Source organism: Coregonus lavaretus, assembly GCF_964263955.1.
Source record: "Coregonus lavaretus genome assembly, chromosome: 33".
NCBI classification, from domain to species: Eukaryota; Metazoa; Chordata; class Actinopteri; order Salmoniformes; family Salmonidae; genus Coregonus; species Coregonus lavaretus.
The window spans coordinates 23,519,918-23,546,112 of record NC_140020.1 but is presented as its reverse complement, the minus strand read 5'-3'; the positions used below and the strand labels follow the sequence as shown (position 1 = coordinate 23,546,112).

Here is a 26,195-nt window from a genome sequence, read left to right as displayed (position 1 = left end):
TTCCACCGTTTCTTTGTTTCTAGGCCAATGGAAAACTTGCTATTTCCACAACAGGAGCACATAAATGAAGAGAGACCAACATAAGCATCTCCTGCAGAGGTACTCTGCTCAGAGCCTCAAAGGGTATTGCTTGTTTTCTTTTCACTCTGGTGCAATTTGTTTATCATCATTAGCCTATGTATTCATCCATTTATTAATGTCACCGATTGGCCAGACATTCCACTCTCCCAGGGCCTCATTTATAAACATTGAGTACATACAAAATATACCCCAAAACATTCATGTGCAGTATTACTGCAAAAGTTGGCATTTATAAATACTTGGTGTGAGAATGTGCTTACCTCCACACAAACTTCAGACCATGCGTATGTAAAGGACGTCACGCTGCGTGCTTAGCGAGTATCCTCCGGATACGGCTCACTCTGAGGCTCGAACCCTGGATCTCTGCCTTCCTAGCAAACATGACCAGGTCTCGAATGTCAGAGCAGCATCGACGGCCGCCCCCTTGTGTGGCAGTAACGGCCCCTATAAAAATCCATGCCTTACGGCCAAAGTGGCCATTGTGCCCTTGGGCTGAATATACACTGAACAAAAATACAAATGCAACATGTAAAGTGTTAGTCCCCTGTTTCATGAGCTGAAATAAAAGCTTATTTTCGCTCAAATTTTGTGCGCACAAATTTGTTTACATCCCTGTTAGTGAGCATTTCTCCTTTGCCAAGATAATCCATCCACCTGACAGGTGTGGCATATCAAGGAGCTGATTAAACAGCATTATCATTATCACAGGTGCAACCTGTGCTGAGGACAATACAATGCCACTTTAAAATGTGCAGTTTTGTCACAACACAATACCACAGATGTCTCAAGTTGAGGGGGCGTGCCATTGGCATGCTGACTGCAGGAATGTCCAACAGAGCTGTTGCCAGAGAATTGAATGTTAATTTCTCTACCATAAGCCGCCTCCAACGTTTAAGAGAATTTGGCAGTATGTCCAACCGGCCTCAACTGCAGACGACGTGTAACCACGCCAGCCCAGGACCTCCACATCCTTCACCTGTGGGATTGTCTGAGACCAGCCACCCGGAAAGCTTATGAAACGGAGGAGTATTTGTCATAAAGCACTTTTGTGGGGAAAAACGGATTCTTATTGGCTGGGCCTGGCTCCCAAGTGGGTGGGCCTATGTCCTCCCAGGCCAACCCACGGCAGCACCCCTGCCCAATCATGTGAAATCCATATATTAGGGCCTAATTTACTTATTCTAATAGACTGAATTCCTTTCAGTGCACTCAGAAAGCATTAAGACCCCTTTACTTTTTCCACTTTGTTACATTACAGCCTTATTCTAAAATGAATTAAATAGTCCCCCCCCCTCAATCTACACACAATACCCCATAATGACAAAGCAAAAACAGGTTTTTAGAATTATAAAAAAGAATTATATTTATAAAAAAGAAAAAACTGAAATATCACATTTACATAAGTATTCAGACCCTTTATTCAGTACTTTGTTGAAGCACCTTTGGCAGCGATTACAGCCTCGAATCTTCTTGGGTACGACGATACAAGCTTGGCACACCTGAATTTGGGGAGTTTCTCCCATTCTTCTCTGCAGATCCTCTCAAGCTCTGTCAGGTTGGTTGGGGAGTGTTGCTGCACAACTATTTTCAGGTCTCTCCAGAGATGTTCGATTGGGTTCAAGTCCGGGCTCTGGCTGGGCCACTCAAGGACATTCAGAGACTTGTCCCGATCCCACTCCTGCATTGTCTTGGCTGTGTACTTAGGGTCGTTGTCCTGTTGGAATGTGAACCGTCGCCCCAGTCTGAGGTCTTGAGCGCTTTGGAGCAGGTTTTCATCAAGGATCTCTCTGTACTTTGCGCCGTTCATCTTTCCCTCGATCCTGACTAGTCTCCCAGTCCTTACCAATGACAAACATCCCCACAGCATGATGCTGCCAGCACCATGCTTCACCGTAGGGATGGTGCCAGGTTCCCTCCAGATGTGAGGCTTGGCATTCAGGCCAAAGAGTTCAATCTTGGATTCATCAGACCAGAGAATCTTGTTTCTCATGGTCTGAGAGTCTTTAGGTGCCTTTCGGCAAACTCCAAGCAGGCTGTCATGTGCCTTTTACTGAGGAGTGGCATTCGTCTGGCCACTCTACCATAAAGGCCTGACTGGTGGAGTGCTGCAGAGATGGTTCTCCCATCTCCACAGAGGAACTCTGGAGCTCTGTCAGAGTGACCATAGGGTTCTTGGTCACCTCCCTGACCATGGCCCTTCTCCCCCGATTGCTCAGTTTGTCCGGGCGGCCAGCTCTAGGAAGAGTCTTGGTGGTTCCAAACTTCTTCCATTTAAGAATGATGGAGGCAACTGTGTTCTTGCTCCCAAGGATGAACCAGACTTGTGGAGGTCTACAATATTTTTTCTGGGGTCTTGGCTGATTTCTTTTGATTTTCCCATGATGTCAAGCAAAGAGGCACTGACTTTGAAGGTAGGCCTTGAAATACATTCACAGGTACACCTTGGCAAGACGGAGCTGCTCTTCCTCCCGGGGAAGGACTGCCTGTTCCATGATCTCGCCATCACGGTTGACAACTCCGTTGTGTCCTCCTCCCAGAGTGCGAAGAGCCTTGGCGTGACCCTGGACAACACCTTGTCGTTCTCCGCTAACATCAAGGCGTTGACCCGATCCTGTAGGTTCATGCTCTACAACATTCGGAGAGTATGACCCTGCCTTACACAGGAAGCGACACAGGTCCTAATCCAGGCACTTGTCATCTCCCGTCTGGATTACTGCAACTCGCTGTTGGCTGGGCTCCCTGCCTGTGCCATTAACCCCCTTCAACTCATCCAGAATGCTGCAGCCCGTCTGGTGTTCAACCTTCCCAAGTTCTCTCACGTCACCCCGCTCCTCCACACACTCCACTGGCTTCCAGTTGAAGCTCGCATCTGCTACAAGACCATGGTGCTTGCCTACAGAGCTGTGAGGGGAACGGCACCTCCGTACCTTCAGGCTCTGATCAGTCCCTACACCCAAACGAGGGCATTGCGTTCATCAACCTCTGGCCTGCTGGCTCCCCTACCTCTGTGGAAGCATAGTTCCCGCTCAGCCCAGTCAAAACTGTTCGCTGCTCTGGCACCCCAATGGTGGAACAAGCTCCCTCACGACGCCAGGACAGCGGAGTCACTCACCACCTTCCGGAGACATTTGAAACCCCACCTCTTTAAGGAATACCTGGGATAGGATAAAGTAATCCCCCCCCCAAAAAAAAAAAAAAAAAATAAACATTGTAAAGTGGTTATCCCACTGGCTATAAGGTGAATGCACCTATTTGTAAGTCGCTCTGGATAAGAGCGTCTGCTAAATGACGTAAATGTAAATGTACACCTCCAATTGACTCAAATGATGTCAATTAGCCTATCAGAAGATTCTAAAGCCATGACATCATTTTCTGGAATTTTCCAAGCTGTTTAAAGGCACACTCAACTTAGTGTATGTAAACTTCTGACCCATTGGAATTGTGATACAGTGAATTATAAGTTTAATAATCTGTCTGTTTAAACAATTGTTGGAAAAATTACTTGTGTCATGCACAAAGTAGCTGTCCTAACCGACTTGCAAAAACTATAGTTCGTTAACAAAACATTTGTGGAGTTTTAATGACCCAAACCTAAGTGTATGTCAACTTCCGACTTCATCTGTATATACATACATAACCACTCAAAAGTTTGGACACTGCAAAAACCATCAAGCGCTATGATGAAACTGGCTCTCATGAGGAGCGCCACAGGAATGGAAGACCCAGAGTTACCTCTGCTGCAGAGCATAAGTTCATTAGAGTTACCAGCCTCAGAAATTACAGCCCAAATAAATCCTACAAAGTTCAAGTAACAGACACATCAACATAAACTGTTCAGAGTAGAATGCGTAAATCAGGCCTTCATGGTCGAGTTGCTGCAAAGAAAACACTACTAAAGGACACCAATAAGAAGAAGAGACTGGCTTGGGCCAAAAAACACGAGCAATGGTGTCCTGTGGTCTGGAGTCCAAATTTGAGATTTTTGGTTCCAAACGCCGTGGCTTTGTGAGACGCGGTGTGGATGAATGGATTATCTCCGCATGTGTATTTCCCACCGTAAAGCATGGTGGAGGAGGTGTTATGGAGTGGGTGTGTTTGCTGGTGACACAGTCTGATTCATTTAGAATTCAAGGCACACTTAACCAGCATGGCTACCACAGCATTCTGCAGCGATACGCCATCCAATCTGGTTTGGGCTTAGTGGGACTATCATTTGTTTTTCAACAGGGCAATGACCCAACACACCTCCAGGCTGTGTAAGGGCGATTTCACCAAGAAGGAGAATGATGGAGGCCGCATCAGATGACCTGGCCTCTACAATCACCCAACCTCAACCCAATTGAGATGGTTTGGGATGAGTTGGTCCGCAGAGTGAAGGAAAAGCAGCCAACAATTGCTCAGCATATGTGGGAACTCCTTCAAGACTGTTTGAAAAGCATTCCAGGTGAAGATGGTTGAGAGAATGCTAAGTGTGTGCAAAGCTGTCATCAAGGCAATAAGTGGCTATTTTGAAGAATTTAAAATATATTTTGATTTGTTTAACACTTTTTTGGTTACTACATGATTCCATATGTGTTATTTCATAGTTTTGATGTCTTCACTATTATTATACAATGTAGAAAATAGTTTAAACTTCGACATGTAGGCATATTTTTTAAAAGTACATTTACATACTTATGTTTTCTTATGAGAACAGCTACTATTTCTCCATTTTCAAATCAATTTCATTGGCTATTTTGGTTAATGGCTGTGGTGGCCTAGCAGATGTCCTTGGTGCCCTGGCAGATTGGGCACCTCTTGAAGGCCAAATGGCTTTGACACCTAAAATCACGAAATTCCAGGCCTGCACATGACCGCCCTCCCAAAGTGTCTCACCAGTCCATGCCACTGAAAAGTTACGAATTTACACAACCCCAGCGTTGAGCTGAGCGCAACTGTAGATCCGGGTCATGGCACCACTGTAAAAGGACGTCACGCTATTTGCTTAGCGAGATCCACTTCCTTCTGATTCGGCTCACACCGAGGCTCGAAACCAGGACCTCTGCCTTGATAGCAAACATGACCACCCTCCTGAAGCATCTTACCAGTCGGTCCCAACCAAAAAGTTAACAATTTGGCGGCGGAAGTGCCAATACTTCAGGCTGAGGAGTACGTTTCAAACATCCCCATGTGCTACACATACGCACATTTTCTAGTGGCTGAAGTATTGTATTGCAAGCAAGCCTAGGCTATTTTGTGCAAATGGGGATATTATGACACGCTTAGGCCTAACAATGTTGATTTACCATTTCAATTTTTATTTTATTTTACGATTCTTAAGCAATTATTTTTGACGAAACTAACGATTCAATTTGCCGTTCTAGTAGTTGGGACTCGGTTTGATCGTTAAGAATCTAATCGTGCAGAATCAAAATAACGCTGGTGGCTTTGATTGGCGGGTGCTTTTGTGTGTGTGTGAGTTCACTGATTCTATCTTTAGGCCTATATGTCCATTCAGAAAGTTTTCTAAAGTAGCCTGTCTGGACTCCATCTCTTAAATAAGAATCAAACGCTCCTGTAACGTAAAAGGCCTGTTTTCAGTAGTTTAGGCTACATTATTTATCTAATTACGGCGCCCCCTCTTTGAAGAACAGTTGAATTACAGCAGCAGCAGGGTTTGTGACGTTATGCGAATATTTCTGGAAAAGTGGGAGAAAACCCATCGGACTTCATTTGAATGGTTTTGCGTGTTGAAATAGGGTCTGAATTATATTTTTTTAGATGAAGAAAAGCCAACAGACAAGGACAAGGTACAGTAGGCATATCTTTATTTTCACTCCATTAATGTTGTCAATACAAAAATGCAACAGGTCCTCTACAACCTGGCATTTCTTTAATTTGTTTATTAATTTGTAAGTAATAACCTGAATAATAATAATGATAATAATGAAGTGTAATGGCTTGTTTCAAATAGGTTTTTATTAAGAAGATAAACAATGTAAATAAGTAAACAAACAGAATTGTGACCTCTCCTAAGTCTGGGGTGGTTTTAACCTTCCAGACTTGGAACTAGTTACCCAAGGCTTTTACTTGTGACATATAGTTAAATGCACTGCACAGAGGAACAATGTGTACATATTGAAGACGTGCATGCTCATCCCCAGAATCTTTTTACGTGACCATTTCAAAGGATAAAGCTACAAACATTAACAACTTCATAGTTAAGACAACTATAACAATATGGAAGAAAAGGAAACGTATTCTACAAAAACCAATATCACTCCCTAAAAACACAACCTTATGGAATAACACTTGGATAGCTTTTAAGAATTCACTGATAAATTGGTCCACATGGAAAACTAAAGGCATAGAAACCGTAAATGACTTGGTAACAGGAATACATTTATTTCCATGACAGAATTAAAAAGTAATTTTGGAAAATTTCGATTTAAAATCTTTTGGACATGAGAGCAACATTGAGGGAATCTTATTTGAGTCAGAAAAGGTTCATATGACAGGGGAGATACAAAACCTTGCAGAAAGCATATCTAATTGACAATCTCCTAGAAAAATATTATCTATCGGAACCAAGTTCAATAAATGATGTTGGAACAAAATGGAGAGAAAATGGAGAGAAAATAAATTACAGTTAACAAAAATCTACACTTAATCCAGTATAAACTAATGTATATAATTTATTATACAAGAGACAAAATGCACAAATTCTACAGCACAATGGCAGAGCCATGTCTTAAGTGTAAAACTAATAATGACTCAATAATCCACGCTTTCTGGGAATGCTATAAAGTCCAAAAGTTATGGCCGGAGCTATAAAGTTGGCTGTCAGAAGTATTACAATGTCAACTTACTTTTAATCTGTCTGTCTGCATATTTCAAGACATGGCATATGGGGGTGTAGTGAGATACCCAATGTGCTGGGCGATTCTCTTCTCATCACTCATCTTTAAAAAAACGTATACACAAAACTGGGCAATTGAACTGATTCCAGTGGCTGACCCAAAACATCGCCGACGGAGGAGAGGCAATCGGAGTGGCCTGCTGGTTCGACTTAGGAGGCGCGCACACCACCCACCGCTTCCAAGAATACCACTCGCTAATGTTCAGTCTCTGGTTAACAAAGTCGACGAACTCCGAGCAAGGATCTCTTTCCAGAGAGACATCAAGGCCTGTAACATACTTTGTTTCACGGAAACATGGCTCTCTTGGGAGATTCTGTCAAAACCGGTCCTGCCAGAGGGGTTCTCGGTTCATCACGCAGACAGGAATAAATATCTCTCCGGGAAGCAGAAGGGCAGAGGTGTGTGTTTCTTGATTAACGACTCATGGTGTAATTGTAGTAACATACAGGAACTTGAGTCCTTTTGTTCACCAGACCTAGAATATCTCACAATCAAATGATGACCCATTATCTCCCAAGATAATTTTCTTCGGTTATAGACACGGCCGTGTACAGTGGGGAAAAAAAGTATTTAGTCAGCCACCAATTGTGCAAGTTCTCCCACTTAAAAAGATGAGAGGCCTGTTATTTTCATCATAGGTACACGTCAACTATGACAGACAAAATGAGGAAAAAATATCCAGAAAATCACATGAATTTATTTGAAAATTATGGTGGAAAATAAATATTTGGTCAATAACAAAAGTTTCTCAATACTTTGTTATATACCCTTTGTTGGCAATGACACAGGTCAAATGTTTTCTGTAAGTCTTCACAAGGTTCACACACTGTTGCTGGTATTTTGGCCCATTCCTCCATGCAGATCTCCTCTAGAGCAGTGATGTTTTGGGGCTGTCGCTGGGCAACACAGACTTTCAACTCCCTCCAAAGATTTTCTATGGGGTTGAGATCTGGAGACTGGCTAGGCCACTCCAGGACCTTGAAATGCTTCTTACGAAGCCACTCCTTCGTTGCCCGGGCGGTGTGTTTGGGATCATTGTCATGCTGAAAGACCCAGCCACGTTTCATCTTCAATGCCCTTGCTGATGGAAGGAGGTTTTCACTCAAAATCTTACGATACATGGCCCCATTCATTCTTTCCTTTACACGGATCAGTCGTCCTGGTCCCTTTGCAGAAAAACAGCCCCAAAGCATGATGTTTCCACCCCCATGCTTCACAGTAGGTATGGTGTTCTTTGGATGCAACTCAGCATTCTTTGAGTTTTTACCAAAAAGTTATATTTTGGTTTCATCTGACCATATGACATTCTCCCAATCCTCTTCTGGATCATCCAAATGCACTCTAGCAAACTTCAGACCGGCCTGGACATGTACTGGCTTAAGCCTTAAAAATCCTACAATGTGATTTTCTGGATTTCTTTTCCTCAATTTGTCTGTCATAGTTGACGTGTACCTATGATGAAAATTACAGGCCTCTCTCATCTTTTTAAGTGGGAGAACTTGCACAATTGGTGGCTTGCTTCATATTTCCAAAAATAAAATATTTTAAAGAGTAAATCAACTTTGTATGGCATAAAAAAAATAAAAAATCTAATAAGATGCAGCCATTTGCTGTTAGTGAGAAGAGCGAAAATCGAAGTGTTTTGTTTTTGGAATCTAAATTAATTACACAGGAATCTATTTCCTATTTATTTTATTTTCATAACTATTGCAGAATAAATTAATATTTTATGGCCGTGATGCATTCCCAAAGTAGCCATAACAAAATTACCATGCACATGTCATTCAATTGGGCCTAGTAGCCTAGTAAATAGATATGTAGGCCTATTAAAAGTTTTGCTGTAGCCTATGCGATCCCATAGGAAGTGCGGTTTATAACATACAGTCAAATTTAACAGGTTAACAGACAAGACAGTTGATCTTTTATATTTAAGTATGTATGCAACTACTGTATGTAGCCTACAGTAATAAAACATATATATATACAGTGAGGGAAAAAAGTATTTGATCCCCTGGTGATTTTGTACGTTTGCCCAGTAACAAAGAAATGATCAGTCTACAATTTTAATGGTAGGTTTATTTGAACAGTGAGTCATTGTCATGCTGGAATACCCATCCACGACCCATTTTCAATGCCCTGGCTGAGGGAAGGAGGTTCTCACCCAAGATTTGACGGTGGGGATGGTTTTCTTGGGGTCATAGGCAGCATTCCTCCTCCTCCAAACACGGCGAGTTGAGTTGATGCCAAAGAGCTCCATTTTGGTCTCATCTGACCACAACACTTTCACCCAGTTCTCCTCTGAATCATTCAGATGTTCATTGGCAAACTTCAGACGGACATGTATATGTGCTTTCTTGAGTAGTGGGACCTTGCGGGCGCAGCAGGATTTCAGTCCTTCACGGCATAGTGTGTTACAAATTGTTTTCTTGGTGACTATGGTCCCAGCTGCCTTGAGATCATTGACAAGATCCTCCCGTGTAGTTCTGGGCTGATTCCTTACCGTTCTCATGATCATTGCAACTCCACGAGGTGAGATCTTGCATGGAGCCCCAGGCCGAGGGAGATTGACAGTTCTTTTGTGTTTCTTCCATTTGCGAATAATCGCACCAACTGTTGTCACCTTCTCACCAAGCTGCTTGGCGATGGTCTTGTAGCCCATTCCAGCCTTGTGTAGGTCTACAATATTGTCCCTGACATCCTTGGAGAGCTCTTTGGTCTTGGCCATGGTGGAGAGTTTGGAATCTGATTGATTGATTGCTTCTGTGGACAGGTGTCTTTTATACAGGTAACAAACTGAGATTAGGAGCACTCCCTTTAAGAGTGTGCTCCTAATCTCAGCTCGTTACCTGTATAAAAGACACCTGGGAGCCAGAAATCTTTCTGATTGAGAGGGGGTCAAATACTTATTACCCTAATTAAAATGCAAATCAATTTTTAACATTTTTGACATGCGTTTTTCTGGATTTTGTTGTTGTTATTCCGTCTCTCACTGTTCAAATAAACCTACCATTAAAATTATAGACTGATAATTTCTTTGTCAGTGGGCAAACGTACAAAATCAGCAGGGGATTAAATACTTTTTTCCCCTCACTGTATAGTAGCCTAGACAATGCTACAGAATTTGCAGGCAGTCCAGCATTATGTTGGGGGAAAGTCAATGTAAAACATTGTTGAATTCAAACATTCTGCTGGCAGGTACACAACAATTAGCCATAGTTTTTCTTTCAGAAACTCACTTTCCTTTGCCAAATACAGCATAAGTTACTGCAAAAGATTAAAAGATTCTGCCAACGTCTCCAAAAACATTATAAAATGTGCTATTGGCCTAAATTCCAATAGTTTGAAATGATACAGCAAATAAAGGGCGTCATTGTCACCATAAAAGGTGAATGGAGGCGTTTTCCAGGAGGAGTTATAACACTAGGTCACGCACAGTTTTTTTGGACAGGTTGGATTTATAATTGGAAACATGCGTATGTATTGTGTATACCAAGTTTATAAATCTCAATATTTTTATAAGAACGTACTATTTTCAGAAACGGCACACCCTGATATTTTGTGTGGAATTTACAACAGTTATAAATGAGGTCCCTGATGTCCCATGTCTGATAAGTCTCCTGGTTAGACAGGAAGGATGACATCCAGACCTCGAGGCCCAGACTTGGGAAAGGGGGAATCTATTAAAAATGTCTTCCACTAAACTGTGTGCAAAATATGCAATGGCATATTTATTACAGGCAGATAGGATATCCATTTTCAGCACTGCGGATGTCTTCCAAACAAACCAAACTTCATCTCTTTACATTACTCATTCTTTACAGTGAGCATGTGTGAAAACAAGTGAATGTTTGATGGTCGAATAATGGATGTGCCTACACAACTATGAAATATCGATTAGCATTGTCATAACCAAATCAGGGCTTTCCAAAAAAGATGAGACAAGAGAAGAGGCAACATTTAAAGCAACCCCAATCTTCAACCATGTTGCCCACTTTCTTCTATAAAGGAATAGAAGTTTGGTGCAAAATGAGTGGTGAGTGGTTTGTATTTGGTGTGACACAGACGAGAGAACCCTCCCTCCCGGACCAGACTTGCCCCCGTTTTACGACAAGGTCTCTCCTCTTCCTCCTCCATCAGGTTCTGGCGAGGTGGCTGACATTGGCGCCTTCGTGTAATGAACAAGTGTATTAAGGACTACCCCCGGTTTGTATAAACTAGGCTAGGGCTCCCGCAGACACATTCATTATCCCTACCCATCTACCTGTAAGTCGTGCAAGGCACCGCACGGGTGTTAAACTTCTGGAGTGGTTCCATTTTCCAGAGGTCACAACTTCCATTTTGTTGGGGAGGCTTTTGGGCATGCAGTTGCTAAATCATTATTTGTGTGTGTGTGTGTGGCATGAAATGAGAGTGTGTGTGTGTTTGCATGCATTTTTTTGCATGTGTTTGTGTGTGCATGTGTAACCACAACTGGATTGTGTAGACAGTGAGGTAACAGAAATGGAAGTTCCTACATAATGACGATTCTAATTGAACACCGAAGTCCATCCAGTAGTAAAAATACTAGGAAACCTTTATTTTATCTGACAATTCCAGTCTTTCATGTCACAGTCTGCTCTGGCTTCAGCATGGACAGTGTTTCTATTAATCTACAACAAATGTGGGAATTAAATGTCCCCTCCTTACGGGCAATTAACAGAGATTAAAGTAGTAATCGTAAGACTTAGCATACAGTATTAGGTCATCATGGGCCATTATCATTCTTCAGGAAATGTGTCTACCTGTTGATAGAAATCCAGAGCTCTCCCTCGGGTCGACGCACATTCTCCAATTGAGCTAATCTGTAAAGCACCAAGCAGTCACCGTTGAGACCTCGGTGGACATGCTGTCACTGCTTGGTACTTTCGCTTCATCGGTACTGTAAAACATTTTTTTTTAAAGCAACAGTTTCAGTAGTGTCCCCATCTGATTCTATCCATATGGACAGCTTTCTGGGTGATAGCCGTGAAACAGAACTTTGATGTTACGTAAGGTGATTTTGTCATACTTTGCCGGCTTCCAATGGCCAGTGCCCAATTAGCTGTTTACAAGTCTAGCAGCGTCAACATTGAGAAATCGTGGACTGACCAGTCCTCCTCCATGCACTACTTTCCAGGATAGCTGGGAAACCAATTAAGCAGTTTAGATATAGCAGTGAACTATTAGTTTAACATGAGTCGTGTGATACTCAAAGCATAAATGAATTCATAGCTTACTTAGTACCTATTTCCTTTCATAGCATTGTCATAGTTGGTGTCGTCATTAACACATGTAACACCTTTGGTTATGTTGGAAATCAGATGGTCATTGTTAACATGCAAACTGCTATTAACAAGTCATAGAATTAGGCATATTTGAAATGACTCAGACACAGCCTTACATTTTTTGGGGGGGCTTAATACTGTAGGTTCACTTACCCTACATCTTTGACTATGACAATTAGCCTACGACATGAGCAATTTGTTTTTGTGCATTTCTTTGTAACCATGTGCAGCACATTTACCCAGGTGATATGAAAGTGCAGTTGGGAGCTGCCTAATGTTCCTCATGAAGCTACAGCAGGGTTTTGCTGTGCAAAAACTTACTCATTTGAATGAGCCACCACTAAATCGAAAGCAACTAAGGCTGACCCCGGAGAGCCAACACTTACAATGAATGGGAGCTTAAATGTAATTTGAAGTTATGAGACGAAGAGCTTGATAACGGTGTAGATGTGAAATAGTAGTGTGCAGTCAGCTACTATGAACTAACATCAGAGAATAGCCATTCATGGCGACTATTCCTTTGTACAGTGGGGGAAAAAAGTATTTAGTCAGCCACCAATTGTGCAAGTTCTCCCACTTAAAAAAGATGAGAGAGGCCTGTAATTTTCATCATAGGTACACGTCAACTATGACAGACAAAATGAGAAAAAAAAATCCAGAAAATCACATTGTAGGATTTTTTATGAATTTATTTGCAAATTATGGTGGAAAATAAGTATTTGGTCAATAACAAAAGTTTCTCAATACTTTGTTACATACCCTTTGTTGGCAATGACACAGGTCAAACGTTTTCTGTAAGTCTTCACAAGGTTTTCACACACTGTTGCTGGTATTTTGGCCCATTCCTCCATGCAGATCTCCTCTAGAGCAGTGATGTTTTGGGGCTGTTGCTGGGCAACACGGACTTTCAACTCCCTCCAAATATTTTCTATGGGGTTGAGATCTGGAGACTGGCTAGGCCACTCCAGGACCTTGGAATGCTTCTTACGAAGCCACTCCTTCGTTGCCCGGGCGGTGTGTTTGGGATCATTGTCATGCTGAAAGACCCAGCCACGTTTCATCTTCAATGCCCTTGCTGATGGAAGGAGGTTTTCACTCAAAATCTCACGATACATGGCCCCATTCATTCTTTCCTTTACACGGATCAGTCGTCCTGGTCCCTTTGCAGAAAAACAGCCCCAAAGCATGATGTTTCCACCCCCATGCTTCACAGTAGGTATGGTGTTCTTTGGATGCAACTCAGCATTCTTTGTCCTCCAAACACGACGAGTTGAGTTTTTACCAAAAAGTTCTATTTTGGTTTCATCTGACCATATGACATTCTCCCAATCCTCTTCTGGATCATCCAAATGCACTCTAGCAAACTTCAGACGGGCCTGGACATGTACTGGCTTAAGCAGGGGGACACGTCTTGCACTGCAGGATTTGAGTCCCTGGCGGCGTAGTGTGTTACTGATGGTAGGCTTTGTTACTTTGGTCCCAGCTCTCTGCAGGTCATTCACTAGGTCCCCCCGTGTGGTTCTGGGATTTTTGCTCACCGTTCTTGTGATCATTTTGACCCCACGGGGTGAGATCTTGCGTGGAGCCCCAGATCGAGGGAGATTATCAGTGGTCTTGTATGTCTTCCATTTCCTAATCATTGCTCCCACAGTTGATTTCTTCAAACCAAGCTGCTTACCTATTGCAGATTCAGTCTTCCCAGCCTGGTGCAGGTCTACAATTTTGTTTCTGGTGTCCTTTGACAGCTCTTTGGTCTTGGCCATAGTGGAGTTTGGAGTGTGACTGTTTGAGGTTGTGGACAGGTGTCTTTTATACTGATAACAAGTTCAAACAGGTGCCATTAATACAGGTAACGAGTGGAGGACAGAGGAGCCTCTTAAAGAAGTTGTTACAGGTCTGTGAGAGCCAGAAATCTTGCTTGTTTGTAGGTGACCAAATACTTATTTTCCACCATAATTTGCAAATAAATTCATAAAAAATCCTACAATGTGATTTTCTGGATTTTTTTTCCTCATTTTGTCTGTCATAGTTGACGTGTACCTATGATGAAAATTACAGGCCTCTCTCATCTTTTTAAGTGGGAGAACTTGCACAATTGGTGGCTGACTAAATACTTTTTTTTCCCCCACTGTACATCAGTCACAAACAACTGCATATAGAGGTTTTAATTCAGGGAGAAATGTCCAGTGAGACATCTCTCTATAGAGACTCTAGATTCTAGTGAGAGGATGAAACTGAGTGAGATGCTGCAAAACAGCAGTGAGATGTAGTCGACAGCATGCAGAGCGCAAAACAATGAGACAGACAGTGTGGTATTCAATGAGGCAGCAATGAGACCCAGTTTGACAGAGGCTGAGTGAGAAAGTGGATCCACTGGTTATTTCTGTCTGAGTCCCTTTCTCACTCAGCGTCTAATAACCAAGATCATACCTCTGTGAGATGCCAATGAGACGATGAGTGAAAGGCACGACAAAATGAGACATGGAGTCAGATAGAGACAAATTAGAATAGAAAGACACTGAATTAGCACACTATTGAGACAGTGTGATAGGTGAGTGGCTGAGACAAAGCAGCTGGCTGTGGTAGCAGGCTGGGCTGAAAGCACTTAATCTACAGCCGAGGGCGGGGTGCTCTGGTCCCAGACATATGGAGCAAAAACCTAATAACCTGTTACCTGAGGAGACATATCCAACAGCAAATATTAAGACAGGTCTTAATATTCACATCACACACGGTCACACACACACGCTCGTTTGTGACTGTGTGTGATCTAGATGTGAATATGTGGGGATATCAAGGCTGATAAGAAGTATAAAGAAAGAGTTTATCGAAACAGACAAGTTCCAATCAGAACAGAATTGATCATAGGGCTGGGTGATGTGGCCAAAATATCATATCACGGTATTTTACTATTTTTCCGGTATTTTATGTTTTTGAATAATAAAAGTTAAAGATTTGCTTTATGGGTAGTGCGTGACCCTAGGGTAGCAACACATACACTATATACACAAAAGTATGTGGATAAAATCAAGCACACAGCCATGAAATCTCCACAGACAAACATTGGCAGTAGAATGGCCTTACTGAAGAGCTCAGTGACTTTCAACGTGGCACCGTCATAGGATGCCACCTTTCCAACAAGTCAGTTCACCAAATTTCTGCCTTGTTAGACCTGACCCGGTCAACTGTAAGTGCTGTTATTATGAAGTGGAAACGTCTAGGAGCAACAACGGCTCAGCCGCGAAGTGGTAGGCCACACAAGCTCACAGAATGGGACCGCAGAGTGCTGAAGCGTGTAGCACGTAAAAATCGTCTATCCTCGGTTGCAACACTCACTACAGAGTTCCACACTGCAGGAAGCAACATCAGCACAATAACTGTTTGTCTGGAGTGTCATGAAATGGGTTTCCAAGGCCGAGCAGCCGCACACAAGCCTAAGATCACCATGTGCAATCCCAAGCGTTGGCTGGAGTGGTGTAAAGCTCGTCGCTATTGGACTCTGGAGCAGTGGAAACGCAGTCTCTGGAGTGACGAATCACACTTCACCATCTGGCAGTCCGAAGGACGAATCTGGGTTTGGCGGATGCCAGGAGAACGCTACCTGCCCCAATGCATAGTGCCAACTGTAAAGTTTGGTGGAACAGGAATTATGTTCTGGGCTGTTTTTCATGGTTCGGGCTAGGCCCCTTAGTTCCAGTGAAGGGAAATCTTAACGTTGCAGCATACAATGACATTCTAGACGAGTCTGTGCTTCCAACTGTGGCAACAGTTCAGGGAAGGCCCTTTCCTGTTTCAGCATGACAATGCCACCGTGCACAAAGCGAGATCCATACAGAAATGGTTTGTCGATATCAGTGTAGAAGAACTTGACTGGCCTGCACAGAGCCCTGACCTCAACCCCATCGAACGCCTTTGGGATGAATTGGCATGCAGAATGCGAGCCAGGCCCAATCGCCCAACATCAGTGCCCGACCTCACTAATGCTCGTGGCTGAAAGGAAGCAAGTCCCTACAGCAATGTTCCAACATCTAGTGGAAAGCCTTCCCAGAAGAGTGGAGGTTGTTATAGCAGCAAAGGGGGGGGGGGGGGGGACCAACTCCATATTAATGCCCATGATTTTAGAATGTTCGACGAGAAGGTGTCCACATACTTTTGGTCATGTAATGTACATTCTAAGTGATATCAAATGGGTCTTTCTCTGTTATGATTATTTTATACTGTTCAATTCAACCAAAAACTATTTTCAGCATTTTCATCAATTTCTGCATTTCCTGGACTAATTTGCCACGTAGGGCTGCACGATATGGGCAAACATTCTAGGCCTTATTTTTAACCAAATGTTGCAATTGTAATTTGACTTGCGATTTAGAGCAGAACGCTTGGATGAACTGTTGGAATCATGGAAATATAATAATTATTCTAATTCTATAGTCAGAATATAATAGTGAGCACTTTGAATAGTGTTGTTTGAAATGACAATGAATGGAAATGACAGGGAGGAGTTATTGTGACAGGGTAGGAACCAAAGTGTTGATGTGGGCTCCCGAGTGGCGCAGCGGTCTAAGGCACTGCATCTCAGTGATTGAGGCGTCACTACAGACCCCCTGGTTCGATTCCATGCTGTATCACAACCGGCCGTGATTGGGAGTCCCATAGGGCGGCGCACAATTGGCCCAGCGTTGTCCAGGTTTGGCCGGTGTAGGCCGTCATTGTAAATAAGAATTTGTTCTTAACTGACTTGCCTAGTTAAATAAAGGTACAATAAAGTAAGTGTTTCCTAGGAGACCCTATAATTTACATTTTAATCATTTAGCAGATGCTCTTATCCAGAGCGACTTACAGTTAGGACCCTATAATCTTTGGCTACATTGAATGTTCTCTTAGCTACTTCATGTAGCTAACATATTCATGCTTTGCGTATTCCTTTTTGATTTAGAAGATACTGGTGCACAAACAACATGCTGATTTAGGTCTACACCATCACTTGTATTATCAAGCTGTATAGCTAGTTACGTTTGCTCTGACTCAGTACATGTATTAGCTAGCTAGCCAGCTAACTAGCGATTAGCATTACTGGCTAACAAGATTTAGGGCCAACTTGCTAAGAAAAGACAAACTAGCCTATTGCAGATGTAAGAAACACAAACTAATACTGTAATTATAGAATGCTAGTGGATTTAGCAAAGTGAAAACGGCATCGTTGTCATCAACATTGTTGCTTGTGCTGCATTGACCATGCAGACTGAACGCATGTGTCTCGTGGTCAAGCAACAACAAATGCCCTCCTTGAGTGCCAGGGGGCGGAGCTAAATCTGTATGGAACGCAGCATGGAGCAGAGAGAGATAACTCTAGTAGTGAAGTAAACTATAAAAACACGTGTCACATTTAACAAACCAAACATTCAAATACCATTATAGAAGGTAAAGTAAAAACCCATACCGGTCCATGCATCAATACAAATATATATTAAAATACGGTATACCACCCAGCCCTAATTGATCATAGCATGAGTCTACGCGTCCGTTTTTTCTAGACTCAACAAGCAGGCATGTTAGATAACAACCTAGATTCAGGCTATGCTTAAACCAAACACCCCCAACTCGAGCACTCCATTCTGCCACCTCTGGTCTCTTGGCCCTCCCACCCCTAGTCAGCTCCCGCTCAACCCAGTCAAAACTCTTCTCTGTCCTGGAACCCCAATGGTGGAACGAGCTCCCCCCTAACGTCAGGTAGGGATTGGGATCCTTAACCGAAGAACAATGTTTTTTTCCCTCACTAAATTAAAATCACAGTGCAGTTAACACTGTGTTATAGCCTAAGTAGACAATAGGAATTTGCGAGACATGCAAGACAAGACATTGCGAGATACAGATTACCAAGACATAGGCGCACGGCTCTTTCTGCCTGCCCCCTCCTCCTCTCTCTCCCTCACGCTGGCTCACCTGCTCTTTCGCTAATGATGCGAGTGTGTGTTCAGTCTTCGGTCTGTTGCGTGTAGAATATCCTAGCCTATTCATTGATGATAGACCCTGCTTTACTGAAGTTGTGAGACACTGCAAGGCAAGAAATTGCAAGATACAGCATTCCATTGCAAGATACAGCTTTTGATTGCCGATAGATAGGCCTAGTGCACAGTTCTGACTGTGTGCCCCTCCGCCCTCTCTCTGTCCCTCGCTAGCTTAGATGCAAGTGTTTGTGCTCTCGGAAGTATGGCAACTAATCAGTCTCCTCCGTTCCAAAAACACTTAATGGGAAAATAATAGGAGTTGACTTGGATGAATTATTTTGGAGTCGACTCTCCACCACTACCTCATTGTTGTCTACAGTTTGAAAAAGCCAAGGGACACCAGAGAATTCCTGTATGCCAATAAGAAGGAAATGCTGACTTTGTGAGGTGGAATTGGGGTACAGTAACGGTAGTCCAGGTGCAATTCTTAACCATCTGAAAGGGACGCACTGTGAGACACAAACCGTTGCTGGCAGCAGTGCAGCTGCATTGTGAATTCACAAGGATTTTATTAATTTTCCTTATCTTTTTAACAGAAAAACAAAAAACACATCCCTAACATCAGGACAGCGGAGTCCCTGCTCGAAATCATCTGAAACCCTACCTCTTCAAAGAGTATCTTAAATAAGACATCTCAGTCTTATCCCCCCCCCCCCCCCTAAAAACCTGCACTTGTCTTTTCCTATACTAGCACTGACTTTGCTGATAACTTCTTTGAGGAAAATGTACTACGACAGTACGTGGATTGTCTCACCTCGTTATCTTAAAGTTGGAATCCTTAATTTAAACAATAAAGCGGACACCCCGCCTGTGTTTTGGTAAAAGCTGAGGATGGGCCTGGAGAATTGTAACCACTCAAATTCAAAGCGAAAGCTATGTATGCAAAGACTGACCATCAATGACATCAAAATAATAGTATTAACCAGGTTGAGGCTATAGCTACAGTTTTTGTTTATATTTACTTTGTATACAAACATTGGAGTACAACAAATATATTTTGGGTTCTGATTGGGTACAACTCATGAGGCATTTTTAAGTTATATTCTTCAAAAATTAATGGGCAGCCTATATATAATTAATTTATAAGTCTAAAAATGGATGTAGCAACTAAGGATTCTAGCTTTAAGGTGAATGCACTAACTGTAAGTCGCTCTGGATAATAGCATCTGCTAAATTACTCAAATGTAAATAACTATTTTGTGGAGGGACAAATTCCAAATACCACAACCCTCGAGACGTCTTGTTTTGCACCCATAATTCTGCCCTGTCATCCATCTACCTTAAACACAACTATGTGTACTATGAGACATTAAAACTTTCCATTGAGAAAGTGGAAAAACAGAAGTAATCGTTAAATTCATGCAATGACAAATGATTGCTTTGCCTAGACTTGCTGTCACTAGCAGAATGGGATGTTTCGAATTGAAAACCAAAAGCTAGAGGAGAACACATCAGCAAAGCTTACAGGGCACAGTCAGATCGATATCCATTACCTATCAATGCTGACGGCGAGGCTGGAAAGATTGGCAGACACAGGGAAACTGAATCCTTACATGGCGATAGGCAGTGATTGCACTGTGACCTTAACGCAACACTTTTTTTTTTGCTTTCTAGGGAAACTGTCATTTCATTGTCTACCTCAAAATGTCAGTGACAGCAAGTCTGTGCTGGTCTTGGTGGATTCCCTAAATAAACAACAAAAATAAAAATCCATCGATAAAGTGAAACGAGTTAAATCAAACCTGCACTATGGATAAAGCATCATTCATGTTGGCAAGGTTCACATAACTAAAATGCTCCTCCCTGACTAATCAATTCTCCTAAGGCACATCTCTCAACTCCAAAGATATGCTTTTCGCAACGCTTAGCCTAAGTGTTTACTTCAAATGCCCAAAAGGTGTATGTGTGTCAGTCTTTCCCTTGATTTATTTCCAAGGGGGTCGTAAACACAAAGCAACATCACGATGGATTGAAACCCAAACTCTTTTAGGAGGCCCATCATGCATGTACAATTTGTCTGACCATTGAGGCCATCAAAAAACATAGGCAACATCAACGTCCACTGAGATTGCAACTTCGAGACATGATGAAACTCTGTACTTCTCCTCCATAAAGAAGAGTTGGATCTCAACTGGTTACAAAAGGAGCCATGACAATGGAAGGAAAGTGCTAACATATGACTTAAGAGCTACAGGGAAATCCTTTGCTACATTAATCACTGCATGGAGTGCTACAACAGCCGCTCCTTCCCCAGAACCCAGCCCCCCAAACAGCTTGTGAATTCATTAGGTAAACAAAAGCCTCGGGTGTAGGCGAGCGAACAGGAAACATAGGGGAGCAAATCAGGGCTCCGAGACTCACCTTGGGCCAGCATGCTGAACTCCAGGAAAAGGGCAATGTGGTAGAGCTCCATTGCCTCCTCAGCACGACTGGCAAGCCCCCTGCCTCCGGCCACCAGGGCCTGCACCTCCCCCAGGCTCCCAGCCGAGGGGCTTCCCCTCAGCACAAGTGCTAGCTCCACGGCGTCCGTGTACATGCAGTGCAAGATGACACAGGCATATTTCTTGGGGATGATGGACTCGTCCAGGATGATGCGTGTGGGAGTCTGCAGAGCGCGCTCCGTGATCTCCTCGCCGGTGCGGATGCGCCGCTGCAGGAGGTTCCGGAAGAAAGGAGAGCGGGCCGAGAGGACAGCCTTGTGGGCGCGCAGCTCTTCGTCTGCGGGTCCTTGGATGACCGGTCCTCCTCCTACCCCTCCTACTCCTCCTCCCCCAGCCACTACCCTAGCAGCTGGCCCGGCGCTGAAGACCTCCGCCAGCTCCGAGTCAGATGAGAAGCTGAGCAGTGAGTCGTAGAAGCACATGTGCTCGTAAAGGCCACGCATGTCCTCCTCCAGTGAGCTAGGTGTGCCAAACTCCTCGCTCAGGCGCACCAGCACGTCCATGTTCCGCAGCCGCGCATCCACCTCTGGGCCCAGCTCGCCTGTGTACAGGTAGTGCAGCAATGCCGAGAACATGGGCGCGTCCATGCCTGCCGTGCCCACGTCCAGGAGCACCTCAGCGCCGTAGCCCGGCGACGACGACAGAAGCGTCTTGAAGAAGGGGCAACGGGCAGCCAGCACGGCGCGGTGCGCGGGGAAGCAGGCATCCTGGAAGATCAGGTCCACGTCCGTGCAGTACTTGTGCTGGTAGAGCGCGGCCAGGTCGCGCTGCAGGCTCCGGGCCTCGGCTCGCGCCAGTCCCGCCTGCAGGTTCAGCTCCTTGAGAGCTGCTGTACCCTCGTACTCCTCAACCAGGGCGTTGGCATCACGCACGTCCCAACCTGAGAGGAGCTCGCGCATCTGCCGCACGTGGTCGGCCGAGCGGCTGGACTTGCGGCGCTTGATGAATCTCCTCCTGAGCGTGGCTAGGCCCGAGCTCTTCTTCTTTTTGTCCTGGGGCTTCTCGGGGCCGGACTCCAGGCTGTAGAGCTTCCCCTCTCCTCCAGAGCCCTGGGAGCCATAGGAGGATGTCCCTGAAGGGAGACAGTAACTTACAGAATCAGTGGGTGAGCAACAGAGCAGTGGTTTACAAATTAGATTTAATGATAATAAATAATAAACTCAAGATGAGCCAACTAATAATTAATGTTATATATAGCTGGTTTTAGGGCATACACTACCAGTCAAAAGTTTGGACACACTCATTCAAGGGATTTTCTTTATTTTCACTATTTTTTACATTGTAGAATAATAGTGAAGACATCAAAACTATGAAATAACACATATGGAATCATGTAGTAACCAAAAAATGTTAAACAAATCAAAATATATTTTACATTTGAGATTCTTCAAATAGCCACCCTTTGCCTTGATGACAGCTTTGCACAATCTTGGCATTCTCTCAACCAGCTTCATGAGGTAGTCACCTGGAATGCATTTCAATTAAGTTGTGCCTTCTTAGAAGTTAATTTGTGGAATTTCTTTCCTTCTTAATACCTTTCAGCCAATCAGTTGTGTTGTGACAAGGTAGGGGGGTAAACAGAAGATAGCCCTATTTCGTAAAAGACCAAGTCCATATTATGGCAAGAACAGCTCAAATAAGCAAAGAGAAACAACAGTCAATCATTACTTTAAGACATGAAGGTCAGTCAATACGGAACATTTCAAGAACTTTGAAAGTATCTTCAAGTGCAGTCTCAAAAACAAATCATGCGCTATGATGAAACTGGCTCTCATGAGGACCGCCACAGGAAAGGAAGACCCAGAGTTACCTCTGCTGCAGAGGATAAGTTCATTAAAGTAACCAGCCTCAGAAATTGCAGACAAAAATAAATGCTTTACAGAGTTCAAGTAACAGACACATCTCAACATCAACTGTTCAGAGGGGACTGTGTGAATCAGGCATTCATGGTCGAATTAATGCAAAGAAACCACTACTAAAGGACACCAATAAGAAGAAGAGACCTGCTTGGGCCAAGAAACATGAGCAATGGACATTAGACCAGTGGAAATGTGTCCTTTGGACTGGAGTCCAAATTGGGGATTTTTGGTTCCAACCGCCGTGGCTTTGTGAGACGCGGTGTGGGTGAACGGATGATCTGCGCATGTGTAGTTCCCACCGTAAAGCATGAAGGAGGAGGTGTTGTGGGGTGCTTTGCTGGTGACACGGTCTGTGATTTATTTAGAATTCAAAGCACACTTAACCAGCATGGCTACCACAGCATTTTGCAGCGATACGCCATCCAATCTGGTTTGGGCTTAGTGGGACTATCATTTGTCTTTCAACAGGACAATGACCCAACACCTCCAGGCTGTGTAAGGGCTATTTGACCAAGAAGGAGAGTGATGGAGTGCTGCATCAGATGACCTGGCCTCCACAATCCCCCGACCTCAACCCAATTGAGATGGTTTGGGATGAGTCGGACCGCAGAGTGAAAGAAAAGCAGCCAACAAGTGCTCAGCATATGTGGCAACTCCTTCAAGACTGTTGGAAAAGCATTCCAGGAGAAGCTAGTTGAGAGAATGCCAAGAGTGTGCAAAGCTGTCATCAAGGCAAAGGGTGGTTATTTGAAGACTCTGAATTCGTTTTTGTTACTACATGATTCTATATGTGTTATTTCATAGTTTTGATGTCTTCACTATTATTCTACAATGTAGAAAATAGTAAAAATAAGGAAAAACCCTGGAATAAGTAGATGTGTCCAAACGTTTGACTAGTATTGTGTGTGTGTGTATATATATATATACAGTGGGGAAAAAAGTATTTAGTCAGCCACCAATTGTGCAAGTTCTCCCACTTAAAAAGATGAGAGAGGCCTGTAATTTTCATCATAGGTACACGTCAACTATGACAGACAAAACGAGAAAAAAAAATCCAGAAAATCACATTGTAGGATTTTTTATGAATTTATTTGCAAATTATGGTGGAAAATAAGTATTTGGTCAATAACAGAAGTTTCTCAATACTTTGTTATATACCCTTTGTTGGCAATGACACAGGTCAAACGTTTTCTGTAAGTCTTCACAAGGTTTTCACACACTGTTGCTGGTATTTTGGCCCATTCCTCCATGCAGATCTCCTCTAGAGCAGTGATGTTTTGGGGCTGTCGCTGGGCAACACGGACTTTCAACTCCCTCCAAAGATTTTCTATGGGGTTGAGATCTGGAGACTGGCTAGGCCACTCCAGGACCTTGAAATGCTTCTTACGAAGCCACTCCTTCGTTGCCCGGGCGGTGTGTTTGGGATCATTGTCATGCTGAAAGACCCAGCCACGTTTCATCTTCAATGCCCTTGCTGATGGAAGGAGGTTTTCACTCAAAATCTCACGATGCATGGCCCCATTCATTCTTTTCTTTACACGGATCAGTCGTCCTGGTCCCTTTGCAGAAAAACAGCCCCAAAGCATGATGTTTCCACTCCCATGCTTCACAGTAGGTATGGTGTTCTTTGGATGCAACTCAACATTCTTTGTCCTCCAAACACGACGAGTTGAGTTTTTACCAAAAAGTAATCTGACCATATCACATTCTCCCAATCCTCTTCTGGATCATCCAAATGCACTCTAGCAAACTTCAGACGGGCCTGGACATGTACTGGCTTAAGCAGGGAGACACATCTGGCACTGCATGATTTGAGTCCCTGGCGGCGTAGTGTGTTACTGATGGTAGGCTTTGTTACTTTGGTCCCAGCTCTCTGCAGGTCATTCACTAGGTCCCCCCGTGTGTTTCTGGGATTTTTGCTCACCGTTCTTGTGATCATTTTGACCCCACGGGGTGAGATCTTGTATGGAGCCCCAGATCGAGGGAGATTATCAGTGGTCTTGTATGTCTTCCATTTCCTAATAATTGCTCCCACAGTTGATTTCTTCAAACCAAGCTGCTTACCTATTGCAGATTCAGTCTTCCCAGCCTGATGCAGGTCTACAATTTTGTTTCTGGTGTCCTTTGACAGCTCTTTGGTCTTGGCCATAGTGGAGTTTGGAGTGTGACTGTTTGAGGTTGTGGACAGGTGTCTTTTATACTGATAACAAGTTCAAACAGGTGCCATTAATACAGGTAACGAGTGGAGGACAGAGGAGCCTCTTAAAGAAGAAGTTACAGGTCTGTGAGAGCCAGAAATCTTGCTTGTTTGTAGGTGACCAAATACTTATTTTCCACCATAATTTGCAAATAAATTCATTAAAAATCCTACAATGTGATTTTCTGGAGAGAAAAAATCTCAATTTGTCTGTCATAGTTGACGTGTACCTATGATGAAAATTACAGGCCTCTCTCATCTTTTTAAGTGGGAGAACTTGCACAATTGGTGGCTGCCTAAATACTTTTTTTCCCCACTGTATACACACACACACACACACACACACACACACACACAGTGGGGAGAACAAGTATTTGATACACTGCCGATTTTGCAGGTTTTCCAACTTACAAAACATGTAGAGGTCTGTAATTTTTATCATAGGTACACTTCAACTGTGAGAGACGGAATCTAAAACAAAAATCCAGAAAATCACATTGCATGATTTTTAAGTAATTGATTTGCATATTATTGCATGACATAAGTATTTGATACATCAGAAAAGCAGAACTTAATATTTGGTACAGAAACCTTTGTTTGCAATTACAGAGATCATACGTTTCCTGTAGGTCTTGACCAGGTTTGCACACACTGCAGCAGGGATTTTGGCCCACTCCTCCATACAGACCTTCTCCAGATCCTTCAGGTTTCGGGGCTGTTGCTGGGCAATACGGACTTTCGGCTCCCTCCAAAGATTTTCTATTGGGTTCAGGTCTGGAGACTGGCTAGGCCACTCCAGGACCTTGAGATGCTTCTTACGGAGCCACTCCTTAGTTGCCCTGGCTGTGTGTTTCGGGTCGTTGTCATGCTGGAAGACCCAGCCATGACCCACCTTCAATGCTCTTACTGAGGACAGGAGGTTGTTGGCCAAGATCTCGCGATACATGGCCCCATCCATCCTCCCCTCAATACGGTGCAGTCGTCCTGTCCCCTTTGCAGAAAAGCATCCCCAAAAAATGATGTTTCCACCTCCATGCTTCACGGTTGGGATGGTGTTCTTGGGGTTGTAGTCATCCTTCTTCTTCCTCCAAAAATGGAGAGTGGAGTTTAGACCAAAAAGCTATGTTTTTGTCTCATCAGACCACATGACCTTCTCCCATTCCTCCTCTGGATCATCCAGATGGTCATTGGCAAACTTCAGATGGGCCTGGACATGCGCTGGCTTGAGCAGGGGGACCTTGCGTGCGCTGCAGGATTTTAATCCATGACGGCGTAGTGTGTTACTAATGGTTTTCTTTGAGACTGTGGTCCCAGCTCTCTTCAGGTCATTGACCAGGTCCTGCCGTGTAGTTCTGGGCTGATCCCTCACCTTCCTCATGATCATTGATGCCCCACGAGGTGAGATCG

At 43.6% G+C, this 26,195-nt stretch overlaps 1 protein-coding gene across 2 annotated transcripts in view; it reads right to left on the bottom strand.

The window, feature by feature from the left end:
* The window catches only part of btbd7 (BTB (POZ) domain containing 7), a 123,312-nt gene that overhangs the window by 34,108 nt on the left and 63,009 nt on the right, over positions 1-26,195 (bottom strand). For both annotated transcript variants that reach the window (XM_084151167.1, XM_084151168.1), the window contains one exon: positions 20,653-21,804. In XM_084151167.1, the coding sequence (XP_084007293.1) occupies positions 20,653-21,804 (1,152 nt within the window). The remainder of the gene's footprint in view (positions 1-20,652; positions 21,805-26,195) is intronic.